The following is a 12,849-nucleotide window of genomic DNA, read 5'->3' as shown; positions in this document are numbered from 1 at the left end:
AGCCAAGTTCTGGACACTTTAATTGGCATGATCAGCTTTGCCTGACATTTCTTAAAAACCCTAAAGCAGAACTTCAGTTACACTTCATTTTCTCTGTACTAATGAAAAGAATACGTTTCAAGACCTTTACACATTAACTCCTCAACATTTAAGCTGACAGAATTCACTTGAATGAAAAACATCTGTGCTTAGAGCCTCTCTCCAATACAGTAGAAATACTAAAATTAGGAGAGTCCTATCCCTGAATTCCAGCAATGCAAAATTAAAAACACACATTTTAAAGAACTATAAGGTAGATACATTCTGACTGACTTGTATTGCAGAATCTCTGTTGGCAGAACTACTGCAGCTACCTAGCATATACTTTTTAAAAGGGAACATGTTTGAATCCAATATCAAGTAAAAAAAATTGTCTTTGGCCAAGTTTCCCCCTCTATACACCTGTTGTCCCGATCCAGTTACGGTCCCCTTTTGCCTTGTGACTTGGCCCTCCAGTCAGGTCACTTTTGGTCTCATCCCTTTCAGGTAAAATAGGATTTTCACCCAATAGTCCTAGGATCTCATACCAGGTTAATGGCCCTGATGTAGGCTCAACAGCCCTTCTAGCCCTTTGTGTATGAGGTCTTCCAGTTAGTTTTCCAAGTGATGTTGCAGGGAAACCCAGCCCATCCCTCTACGCCGGGTTCTGACCCAGCTACCCTTGTAGCAAGTAGTTGAAGTGTCTGGTCAGACATCTTGCTTCTTCCATAGACTACTTCCTACGCTGGCCCACCTTCTTCTCAGAGGGCTCATATTCTCAGTGCGGGGGTCTACCCCAGAGCAAAACCCTTAGTCCCAGTTCTCAAGGCCACAAAGGAAAGGAAACTAATTTAACATAAATAAAGAGCAGTACCAACTTCTCTGTCCTATCATGATCCTCCAGCCATTTGTCCTATCACTCTGTGTTCATAGGTAAGGCTGCAATTTAGTCATGCAATCTGACTTCCAAAGACCTCTGTGACTTTAGCCAGCACCAGATGGGAGCTGCAGGGTCCTCTGCCGCCTGCGAAGGCGGGGAGCCCCTGCAGTGCTCTGCTGCCACTCCTGGCCACCATGGGTGGCAGGCGGGAGCCTGCAGTTCCCTGCTGCTGCTCTCAGCCATCACGAGCAGCAGGGGAATCCATCACTCCCAGCTGGCAAGAGGGACCCCCGCTGCCACGGGCGGCCTGGGGGACCTGGCAGTAGGGGGAATCCCCGCTGCTTCCAGCTGCCGTGGGAGGTAGGAGGGACCCTCGCAGCTTGGAGCTGCCAGTGGAGGGGGACCCTGGAGCTCCCCGCACCACCACAGCTGCCCAGGCTACCCATTTTATCACAGGTATTTTTAGTAAAAGTCAAGGACAGGTCACGGGCGTCTGTGAATTTTTCTTTATTGCCAGGGACCTGTCCTTGACTTTTACTAAAAATATCTGACAAAAACTTAGCCTTACTCTTAGGCAACCAAAGGTAGCTTGAGTCTGTGTGGTGCGCCTTTCTGGGAGCTGAAGGTGAGAGGTCCATCCACCTCCCCAGGCTGCGTCCCTGATAAACTGAGCTCCTCTGCCAAGATTGGCATGCCTTGCAGGTGCGGGACTGCCTGAGCCCAAATCTGCTCTTTAACCACTTCTTGCCTTCTGTGGGATTTGACTGCCCATTGCACCCCTCCAAAACACTTGGACAATTTCAGATAGATTTAAAGTGTATTTTTCATTTCACCACCAAAGATGCGGTTTTGACTGACAAAATAGCATTATGTTAATTTGCAGTATGAGGATATTCTCAAACAGATCCTCTGGAGCGGTCAACATGTCAAACCAGATAAGTAATCACCATTTTAAAATCTTCAAGTTAAATAGAAAAAAAGGTCATTTTATGGGAAAATACATATTAAAATAAAATTAAAGATCTGGTTTAAATAAAAAAATGAGGTAAATCAGGTTTCAGGATGAATCTCTATGTTTATCTCATCCTATAAACACTGTATATAGATTTACACTGCTCTTCCATGCAACAGAATTAGTGGTCCAGAAATTGGCAAGCACAAGCTGGGGAGTATCAGCATCAGTGTTACAGACATCAGCGATGGCCCTTGTGTACTCCACAGCTGAGTACTGTGCACCAGTATGGACCAGAAGTAGCCATACTCAACTTGTTGATGTCGAACTAAAACACTGCAATGCAATCACTAGAACCCTAAAGTCAACCCTAACACCTGGGATGCCGGAGGTGTTGCACATTGCTCCCTCACCCATTTGCCACGATGCTACAATCCTCCGGGAATTCCAGAGGGTCATGGAAAATGTATGTCTTCCCAACCACCAGAACCTTAACAACATCCATCGCCACCACCTGAAGTCTCATAAGCCCTTTTGGACCCACACATTTAACCTTCAATAATGCAACTTCAACCCGGATGAAGCTTGGAAAGCTGAACGGAGTTCACAAGAAATCATAAATAAATGCCTTATGAGAGACTGATTTAGAAGATCCCTGGCTTTCATCTTCCATGAAGCTCATGAGCTACCCTAAACTATATCCGCACAGACCATGGTAGACACAGATAATTGCTGCACAAACAGAAAATTAAAGACTCTCTATTATGCGACTGTGGTCACCCAGAACAGACCATAGAATATATAGCTACTCACAAATATGAAGGAGGCATCACTGTAATACACTCTGCTACTCCAGATGCAATTATCTGGATTAACCATCTGAACGTAAAATTATAGTTGTTGCTCTACATTTACATCAGCCATATGAAGAAGAAGAAGAAATGGATGATAGTTAAAACTGAAGCTTTCTATTTCCAAGGCTCTGTTTCACATCAGGCCATTCCCACAAAGTTTTTAAAGTTGTGCACAGGGTGCAACTGCGATTGATTGTGAATCGTTTTTATGCCAGTAAATCTTTACATAACCCTCTAAAAGGGTAGGTGCTCACATTTAAATCAACAGTGAAGGTAGTGTGTGAACAAATATTTTAATTTACAAAGCAAATAAAGTAATAAGAAAAAACATTTTAATGCAAGATCATAATTAAGAGAGTGCCTGAAATAAATCAAATGACACAAATACAGGTCACCTTACACATCACTAGCTGACCTGAACATTACAACCACTGGCATAGCCTCATTATGACTGTTGATCAGTTAGCACAACTCAAGAACCTACTGTGATTCAACAAAACGAAATAACCAGGAACCATATTTAAGAAGTTGCTGCAAGACAATCTGATGGCACTGGCAAGACAATGTACTACCACGCAGACAATTCTGGTTCACAAATTCTGACTCACAGACATGAGTCTCTTGTTCTCCTAACCAGTGGAGAGTGAATACATCAGGTCTCCTAGTGAGTGGTATCATGCTTGCATGCAGAGCACACCCTAGTGAAAGTTAAATACCAGCATTCCCCTCTCAAAAAGGAAAGCAGTGTCACCTCATGATGGGAACGGGCCAGGCACACCAACAAAAAGGGATTAAAATATGACATACATTAAAAACAAAATGTAACCTTTATTCTCACAAAAAAAAGTTACCCTAAAGGGCGGTCTGCGTCCTTCAGATGAGAATCAATTAACATAGAATTATTATGCAGGAGTGAATGAAAACTTCACCCAAGTTCTCGTATTCTACAAATATTTAGATAGCATTTATCACTGTATGGTCACTCAAGTGCTGACTACCACAGGAATAAGGATTTACTTTATAAATTTGATTATCTTCTATTTTCGGATAGACACTGTTCTGAGTAATCAGACTAACATCTTTTCTCCCATTGTGTCTGTGCTTTCTGAAGTGTGAGGTCTCATCTTAATGTCACCTCATATCTGCTTATTGGACACATTAGCAAGACCAAAACTATATCCTTCTAGAAAAAGGAGTCCATGCTGACATCAGGTTGCCAAATTTAAATGAGCCCTGATTCTGTAGCTCTCATTCAGCAGTATATATGTCCAACTACCCCACTGCACGTGCTGCTTTTCAGGGGTCTGTGGCGTTTAGATGCTGCTTGTAATTATTAGAACTGGGAGCACTGGCTGTCTGAAAGGACAGGAAACGGGGGGGCGGGGGGAGGAGTGTTAAGGAGGCTGAGTGAGAGCTACCAAGGGTGCAGCAGCAGCTTGGTAAAGAGGTTTCCACTTTAAAAATAAAGTCCTGTTGAAGTTTGTTAGTACCTTGCCTGGTTGTTACAACAGGGTCCCACACTGTAACATATAAGTTGAACATACTTTTACTGTTCCAGGCCCTTAATTCAGAGATAAAGGAAAACATACTAACTGATGAAAATTCTATTGCTTTTCCAAAGCTAAGTGAGGACATCCTCTTCTAGGATATGCTCCACCCTCATAAACCTCCTCTGTAACCATGTTGTTTGGACTTTGAACAAATATGAATAGTAGGAAGGAGTACAAGAGGTTAAACAACAGAAGCAATAGAATAGTATGTCATGATGTCAGAACATGCTCTGCAATTACCTACCATATTTGTGAGACATATGTATTGCTCAGTGCTATCACATACTCCTCATCCAAAATTGTGTTGGCACAGAGTCGTCTCTGAATAAGAAAAGACCTTCATCAGACAATGATAAAAAAATGGTTATTGCACCACAAAGTGGCAAATTAATTTGACTTTCTTGAATCCTCAAAACATATGTTTTAAAACATTAGAAGAAAAGACCTATATCGAAAACAAAAGTTAGTTTTACTCTGAATATATAGAGCCACTAATTCTATGAACTTACTAAGCACTTTCTATTTCCCTAGAGACAGTGGCAAAAAATTAAAGCTATTTAATATAAGACAAGCATCAGTCTGCCTCCCTGAATGGGTGAAATAAGTAGGGATCAGAACTGTATAATATCTTCACATGCACAGAGAACATAAGGCGATATTAACAATGTTCTTTTCAAATACTTTCTACGATCTGTAAGAAAGTTAGTGATTAGTCTCTCTTCAACACAAAGAATAAGTCAACACCCAAAGATGGGAGGAAACGGTTTGGTGGATATAGATATTCAGAGGAAAGTATAAGATGCCATTTCTTCCCTCTATTACACCCAGGACCATCAGTCAGAACAATGGGATCTTCATTGCAGTGGAACTCTGAAGGAGAATTATACATATAGTCAAAATGTATGTACAGAAAAAGATTCAAATCTAGAATAAGATTATTCAGGTACTACAGCATGAAGCATTCTTTTGCCAGAAGGGAGATCAAAAACTTCACATTCAGCTTATAATGCCTCGAAAACACAAGTGTACGTCTTTTTTGCCCATGTTGTAGATGTGACCATTGCAGAGGGGTCTTAAATCAACCAAAATAAGTTTTCTGTGCCTCAAATATGTAAAAGTTTAGCCATTCACTTACTGGTGATTCAATAGTTTTCTTCTCTTTCACTGCCAGAAAGAAGAGGACAAGAGAAGAGTCTGGCATTTTGAAGAACTTGGACCTTTCAATGTATATTATTTTGACCATATGATGAGCAGCCAGATCACCAATTGTTTACTTTTTGTGAATTGTGTATATACATGAGGAAGAAATGTCTCCTGTGGTTAATAAAAGAACCTACTCAGATGGAGTCCTAAACACAGTTTTGTCTGTGCAGAAGACGCAATGCTGTAATTCCACTGACAGGCCCCTACTTCTGAAGATCTTCTAGAGTAAATAATCGCAGCCAGGAAGAGTACCTTGAGTGTTAGAGAGACCGAACTCCAAGATGCAACTGAAGGCTTTTAGGCCTGTAGAATAATAATTTTTATTTATGGAGTACCTTTCTTGAGAGACTCTCCAAGGATTTTACACAGCTGGGAAAACTAAAGCATAGAAAATTGCTTCATGGAGTTCATGGAGCAAATAAGCAACCGTGGAACATGGAATCTAGGTCTCCTCACAATCTCCTGCTTTAACCACTAATTTTACCTTGCCTCCCTTAAAAGAGCCAGATCAAGTTTTCAACCGGTTGGACTCCCTGAATCTTTTATGCTGTAGCTTTTAATGATCTTTAAAATGCATGAACAAAACCAAAAAAGGAGCAGGTTTATTAACTAAGACACTGGCACATACAAGGCCTTCAACAATTCCATTATTGAATTAGACACCAAAAGAAAGGTCATCTTGAAGACCAGTATTGAGAAAGCCTAGCAGCTATAGCTTTATTTTTTGGAAATGTATTATCAGATACACTTTAGACAAATCTGAGTATACGATATCTGTAGAGTGATTTCTGAACAAAAGGAGATGTGAAATGACTGAGAAAGAATTTTTTTCCCCCTAATAGTTTCCTTGCAGCATCTAGGATACTAAAAAAGTTTGTCTAAATTCTTAAGTATTTCTTAGCACATCCTTCCATCCAGGGAAGGGAAGGAATCGAATCTACTGAGTTATCAAGTGCAAGAACTAGGGTCTCATCTGTGAGCATGGCGTACTATTAAAGATCTTTCACAATCTTTCATGAAATTCTGGAAGAGAGAGACTGCATAGAGAAGTTCCTGTACTCAGGACTAAGACAAGGCAACAAGAACCATGGTATCTTCTGCCTCCATCTACTAAAAAGTCACGTGATTTTGTTTGAAAGGTCTAGAGTGAGGTCACCACATTTTTCTATCCATACCTCTGTTTCTGAAGCTACAACAAGATCGAAAAGCAGTTGCTGCTCAAGGAAGGAACAAGCTGGCCATGGAATAGCAAAGCCTTGCGTGAATAAGCCACCCACCTAAGCAAGGTAAGTTACACTGACCTAAGCAACGGTGTGGACACTGATATACTGGTGGGGAAACTTCTCCCACCAACAGAGCTATTGCCTCCCATGGAGGCCGTCTTATTATGCCAGCAGGAGAGCTCTCTCCCGTCAGCCTAGAGCATTTTCACCAGACATGTTACAGTGGCACAGCCCTAAAAAAGCGGGGTTTTTTTGTTTTTTGTTTTTTGTTTTTTTAATACTATCATGTGTGCTAAATCCTGATATTTAAACAGTCATTTAATGTACTAAAAACATACCTTTTATTCCAGGTGCAGACATGGCCATAATGGACAGGAATTAAATGGCAAAGCTGTAGGGAAGGTGTCACACTCCAGCCCACACTATGCATAGCTCTAACCAGTACTGATTTTAAAACCTGAAGCAGTTCAAAACTACTCACTAGAACAATTTTTAAATGGTTTAAACTACTCAATGTAGACGTCCAAAAAGCATTAAAATAGTTGAATAATATTCATTACTAGGTAGTCCCATGATTTGTAAAACATTTTGGACCCATTCAGTTTCATGAGTTAAATCATGTTACCTTTTAAAATTTAAAGTGCCTTAGAACCCTGTTTAAAACTGCATCACGTAAAAATTTTAATAGAAGCAACATTGAGGCCCTCTCATGAAAAGGAATTTCCCATATAAATTGGTGGAGAAATGCCTAAAAACCTACTCATCATACCTCGTATTGGATTTAACTTGAGATTAGACTGATTTGATTCTTTAAATATGAGCTACAGCAGTCATTACAAATCCAGAGTTAGAAATATGCAACGAGTAACAAAACACTAGAAGGATTTCATAACCTAAAAATTTACTATTTACTAGTCAGAGGCCAATACAAAAAACAAGGGGAAATCCCACCAATTAGATTCAGGACAATGGGGGTGGGGAGACTTCTCATCTAGCTGAAAGACACCCTACCTCAATCTAAATGGTACCAGAGTGTGTGGAGGCAGAAAGATGGGTCTGTTTCTCAATACAGTTCCTTAGACTCCATTTTCGGATCCTATTCCCCTGTGAGTAGCTCTGGGCCATGTTGCTGTTCAGAGTATTCATTAAATCATCAACAGTGAAAGCTATTCTTGTCAATTTCATTGCCCTCTGCAAGGTTCTGGCTAATAGCAGGGAAAACTAATAAAAGTCAATTTCCCTCTCTTTTAGAAGGCTATTAGCAGCAAAGTCATGCCTATACACTCAGGAAGACAAACATTGTTTTATATTTGGAATGCTTCCCCTCTCTAACAAACAAACAAAAACAAGAAGTGAAGGTTTAAATTCTGCAGAGACTGATGGTTTATCCTCCATTCCAAGTCAGACAACATTTAAGTGCCTTTAGCAAGTGTATTTTTCAAACATTAGCCAAAGATTTACCAGTTATATGTTTCAGATAAGAACCACATTTTGAAATATTTTTCTCCGTTTCACTAGTTTGGTACAACTGTTTCAACTTTTCCATTAAAATATCAGAAGAGTAAAACAAAACATTTGTGTTTACACTGCTGCTCAAGCTAAACTTCCTTGTCCTCCAAGAATGCTTACTCTTGCCTACTAAAAAGCAAGCACACTCATAAGATACTATTACACTGATATTAGGCAATTAATTCCCTTCTTCATTTAACCACTTTTACAGGTCACCCTCACTATCATCCTCCTTCATTGTAACACTCATAATACTTAACTAGGGATGCCATGTATGGCTATTTATTTACAGGAAACAAATAGCAACTTAATTGTAAGAGATATCTTCGATATATGTAAATAGTATTTATTTAGTTAAGAATAGTTTTAATAAAATATCAAGATTATTCTTATAATATGATGCTACCATGAACAATTATAATAAAATACATCACGTTTGTATGTTTTTACACGTCTAACCTCCGTTTATATCTAAAATTCTCTCCTCTCTGAATCTCTCATATAACAATTAACTTTTTGTAAATATAAAACTTAAATCATCGAAAAGAGAGCTTAAAAGGACTGAAAAATCCATTAATATTGTATTTCATTTTTAGTTGAAGGAGGTGGAGTTATCATCATGTTACTCTAACTCCCAGAATACTACAAGCAGTCGCAAGGAGTACCAAAAGTAGCAACAACAACAACAAAAAAGATGAGATTTACCGGCAGTGTATAAAGGGATTAACTTATTTTTTCTAGAAAGATATATTTGAAGCTTCTAGAAATGTCAAAGCTTCAGTAGATTTCAGGATAATAGCAAATTCTATTGACTACATTCCCCTATTAAGTGATGTTCAGGAAATTCCAACGTTTTTTGGAAAGACATTTAGGCCCCTTCTCAACCAAATAAATGCAACTAAATTTTTATTTAGTTAGTACAATGTATGCACTGTTAAACATAGAAGAACACAGTTATTGTTGATTTATGCTACAAATTCCATATGCTAATTTGAGTAACTTGTTCATTTCAGTGATGATGATGTAACTGTTAGAAGATCAAATGGTGCTGCTAAAACAATCTTTTGGTGGCTAAAAAGCCAACGGCAAACAATTACAGCGTTAGAAAGCAGCTCCCCAAAAGAAAATCCACAAACTTTTAACACATCCTAGCCCAGGCCTCTATTCTGATTTGTGATTAACTGCTGTAAAAATGCCAAAGCAACAGAGACTTCACAGACACATATACCAACCCAAGATACTGGAAACTGAGGAGCCATACATCACAGCACTGGCACATCCTCAAACGATTTGTGCACACCTTTGCGCACACAAAGAGAGAACCCAACAACAGCAACCAAGGCTTTTCACAGAACATCAGGGTTGGAAGGCACCTCAGGAAGTCATCTCGTCCAACCCCCTGCTCAAAGCAGGACCAATCCCCAATTTTTGCCCCAGATCCCCAAATGGCCCCCTCACAACCTTGGGTTTAGCAGGCCAATGCTCAAATCACTGAACTATCCCTCCCCCCTTTTCCCTCTCCTTCAAATGCAAACGCATACCTGGTTTCCAGAGTGCTTCCTCACACTAGCTCCAGCAAAGCAGAAGAATAAGCCAGGACTGGACTCCAATCAGCAGCACAGTGATTTTCTTTTTATAACAGAATGAAAGGATACAGCCTTAAAGCTCCAGTTTGAGTCCCAATTGCCAGTATCTTCTGAACAGGATCAAATGCCAAGGCCGAAGGCTGATAGGGGAAACCATGGCGTACGGTCTAACAAGTCAGAGCAGTGAAGTAACGGTGGGTCAAGCAGCAGACCAAAAATAAATAAAATCAAGAGTGTATTAGGAGGCGGAATTCAGTTTTAACTACACTTCAGTAAGGAAACAAGCATTTAGGAAAAAATATTTGATGCAAAACAGCACTTTAGCCTGAATTCATTACAGAAAATTTCTGGTAAAGAATCTATTCGCTTATCCTTGAACATGAAATAAAAGATGGTTACCGAAACCTGGATTTGATTTTTACCTCTTTTCTTTAAAAAAAAAAAAAAAAAGCCACCAACTACTTCCATTTCATTTTGACCCTTCCCCTATTCTCTGGCTTCTTGTTTATAGTGGTATACAAAAGTCATTTGACAATTAAAATATGAAACGTTTCCTGGGAAGCTTGACAACGCAGACAGCACTGTAAATTAAACTATTACAAATCATTAGAACTGCTCTTCAGAGAGCCATCCCCATTTCTCAAGCAGGACACAGTGCATTCTCTCTCCAGGATAGTGTTTTAAAAGAAATCACACATCCCCCACAAAACCAATACTTAATATTAAGCTATTGGAATGGCTACCCTTTTTGACTAGCCAGGATTTTAATTACTGCTTGTGCAGTTATCAAATTAACTGTACTGTAGGACAATAATAATTGATTCAAATTAATGAATTGTGCTGTTTTACTACATGACTCACTTTCACACAAAAATATTAATATAATGATCTAACCTTGATCACAGCTATGCAAATGAAAAAAAAAAGACATACAAATGCTAGCTTTTCTATTTTAAAGAAATCTTATATTAAAATTACAAATATAAATTTACAGATGCCAGTGTGGTGATTTAGGACTTCAGAAATGCACGCTCACACAGGTTTTACTTTAATGAGGTTAAATAGGTTATGTTAAACAGCCATGCCTCTCAACTTTCAATAATTTTGCAAGTGATAAGGTATTACAGTGCAACTGTAAACAAGGCCATTTAACTCAACACTGCTTTTTCCTTTCCAGATCCCTTGCCTCTTTTAAATTGCTGGTAAAAATGCATGGAACACTAGATAAAATGTAAAGCAATATACACAAACAAGCCCAACCAAATAACAAGTAGGCCCTGGGTGTTGTAAAGATAAAGATGGGCATTAATATTCAAATTAGTTTGTATTCCTCTTGGTGCAGCTGCTGGATTAATTTGCTGCATCATCCTTTTATAAATGTATAGACCTCAACTGCAATAATTATACTAGCAATAAACAATATTAACTTCTCTCCCATCTCACATTGTGAATATCAGCAGTGTCTACTTGATAACAAGATCCAAAAAATTCGGCACAAACGTCTACAGCCCGTTTTAGGTGCAAAAGGATAAATGCACTTCCAAATGTGAAGGGTTAGGTTCCCCATACTTCCAGTCCATCAGCCAAACGCAAAGCAAACAGATTTCCATTATAACCAGGTACCATTACTCTCCTCCCTACTTTCCACTTTCCCCCTCCCCAGCTTGTTCTGAACAGACACAATATTATGTGCATGAAATAGCCTAGAGTCAAGAGAATCAATCCAGAAATTGTCAAGGGAAGGAAAAGATGATGATTCCCATAAAAGAATCGAATAAACCCTTTACAACTCCCCCAGCATTCTCTCCCCATCCCTAAAGAGTGGAGAGGTTCAGATAATTGTAGGTATTGAAAACCAAAGAGCCCAAAGCCTGCAGAGCCCATCATGGCTACATTATGTCCCTCAGGGCTGCGAGCGGGGCTCCTGGCTGCAGCCTTCACCTTGCAGAGCTGGAAGTGCTCGGACTGGAGCGTCTCCGGGATGTCGCTCTCCCGGTTCCCGGACTGCTGTTGCTGCGAGGAGGAGGACGCCGAGGAGGAGGACGAGACCGCTGTCAGGCCGTCCAGCACCTTCCTGATGTTAAATTTCCTCATGGTCTCGGCGGCGGCGCTCCCTAGTCTTCTGCCCGCCGCCTCCCCCTTTTCCGGGCGCTCCCTGCCGCCTCAGCCCGCCGCGCACCAGGAGGGAAGCGGAGAGCCCTGCAGCGCAGGCGGCGCTAGGCGAGTGGCGGAGTCCAAGCGGTTCCCCTCATTCACGGGAGCAGGGACCCAAAAGCAGGGCGGCGGGCGGACCCGGGCAGGCGGCGAGCCCCTGAGCCGGCAGGGGAGGAGAGATCCTAATGCAGGGGGAAGCCTAGGGCGCGGGGTGGAACACAGCCTGGGAGACGGGGCACCCCAAGTGACCCCTAGGCGGTAAATCTGCTCCCCACGCCGCCTCCTCTCGAGGCCTCAGACGACACTCCTCCCCCCCCGACCCGGTCCCCCTTCCTGCAACCGCCGAGGCCCCAGACGCGCACACAGCCTTGGCCCCACTCCGGGCCCTTCCCGTTGCCGAGGCCCCCGGCCTCCGCCTGAGGCTGCCTCTCGGTGCAGCGGCGACGTGACAGCGACGGCCTCGGCCCCTCTCGCCCACCCCGCCTCACATAGCGGTAGCGGTGGCCGCGCTGCTAGCCCTCCACGTGCCCCGGCCGGCCGCCGCAGTCCCTGCCTTTCACGCTCGCCCTTCCCTCGGCTCAGCAGCCTCCGCGCGTCAATTTCAGTGCGGCGCGTGCCTTAGCAGAGCGCCTCTCGCTGCTGCTGCCGCCGGCTGCCGGCCCGCCCCCCGACCACCATCCCCCTGCTCCAGCCGCCGCCGCCGCCGCCGCCCCCTGTCTAGCCCTCTCGCCCCACAACGCGGAAGCGCAGCGCCCTCAGGAGCAGCTGCTGCCACTGCCGCTGGCTGCCGCCGCTGCCTCCTCACCCACCCAGCGGCGGCTCTGTAGAGCATGCGCGCAAAGGGCGCCAGCACCCGGATGTCGGAGTCCCTGTCCCTGCTCCTGCTCCGGAGGGAAGCTTGACGGGCCGGGGAGGCCACC

The 12,849-nt window shown here is 42.3% G+C and overlaps 1 protein-coding gene across 3 annotated transcripts in view; it reads right to left on the bottom strand.

The window, feature by feature from the left end:
• STXBP5 (syntaxin binding protein 5) overlaps nt 1-12,212 on the bottom strand; it is a 182,260-nt gene extending 170,048 nt beyond the window's left edge. For all 3 annotated transcript variants that reach the window (XM_084625143.1, XM_084625144.1, XM_084625145.1), the window contains exons 1-2: nt 11,717-12,212; nt 9,845-9,942 (exon numbers count right to left, since the gene is read on the bottom strand). In XM_084625143.1, the coding sequence (XP_084481269.1) occupies nt 9,845-9,942; nt 11,717-11,869 (251 nt within the window). In that variant the 5' untranslated portion in view covers nt 11,870-12,212. The remainder of the gene's footprint in view (nt 1-9,844; nt 9,943-11,716) is intronic.
• Nucleotides 12,213-12,849: the final 637 nt, after the last annotated feature.

The sequence above is a fragment of the Lepidochelys olivacea genome, assembly GCF_965140295.1.
Source record: "Lepidochelys olivacea isolate rLepOli2 genome assembly, chromosome: 3".
NCBI lineage: Eukaryota > Metazoa > Chordata > Testudines > Cheloniidae > Lepidochelys > Lepidochelys olivacea.
The sequence above is the reverse complement of the archived record's forward strand: the minus strand, read 5'-3'. Positions and strand labels throughout refer to the sequence as shown.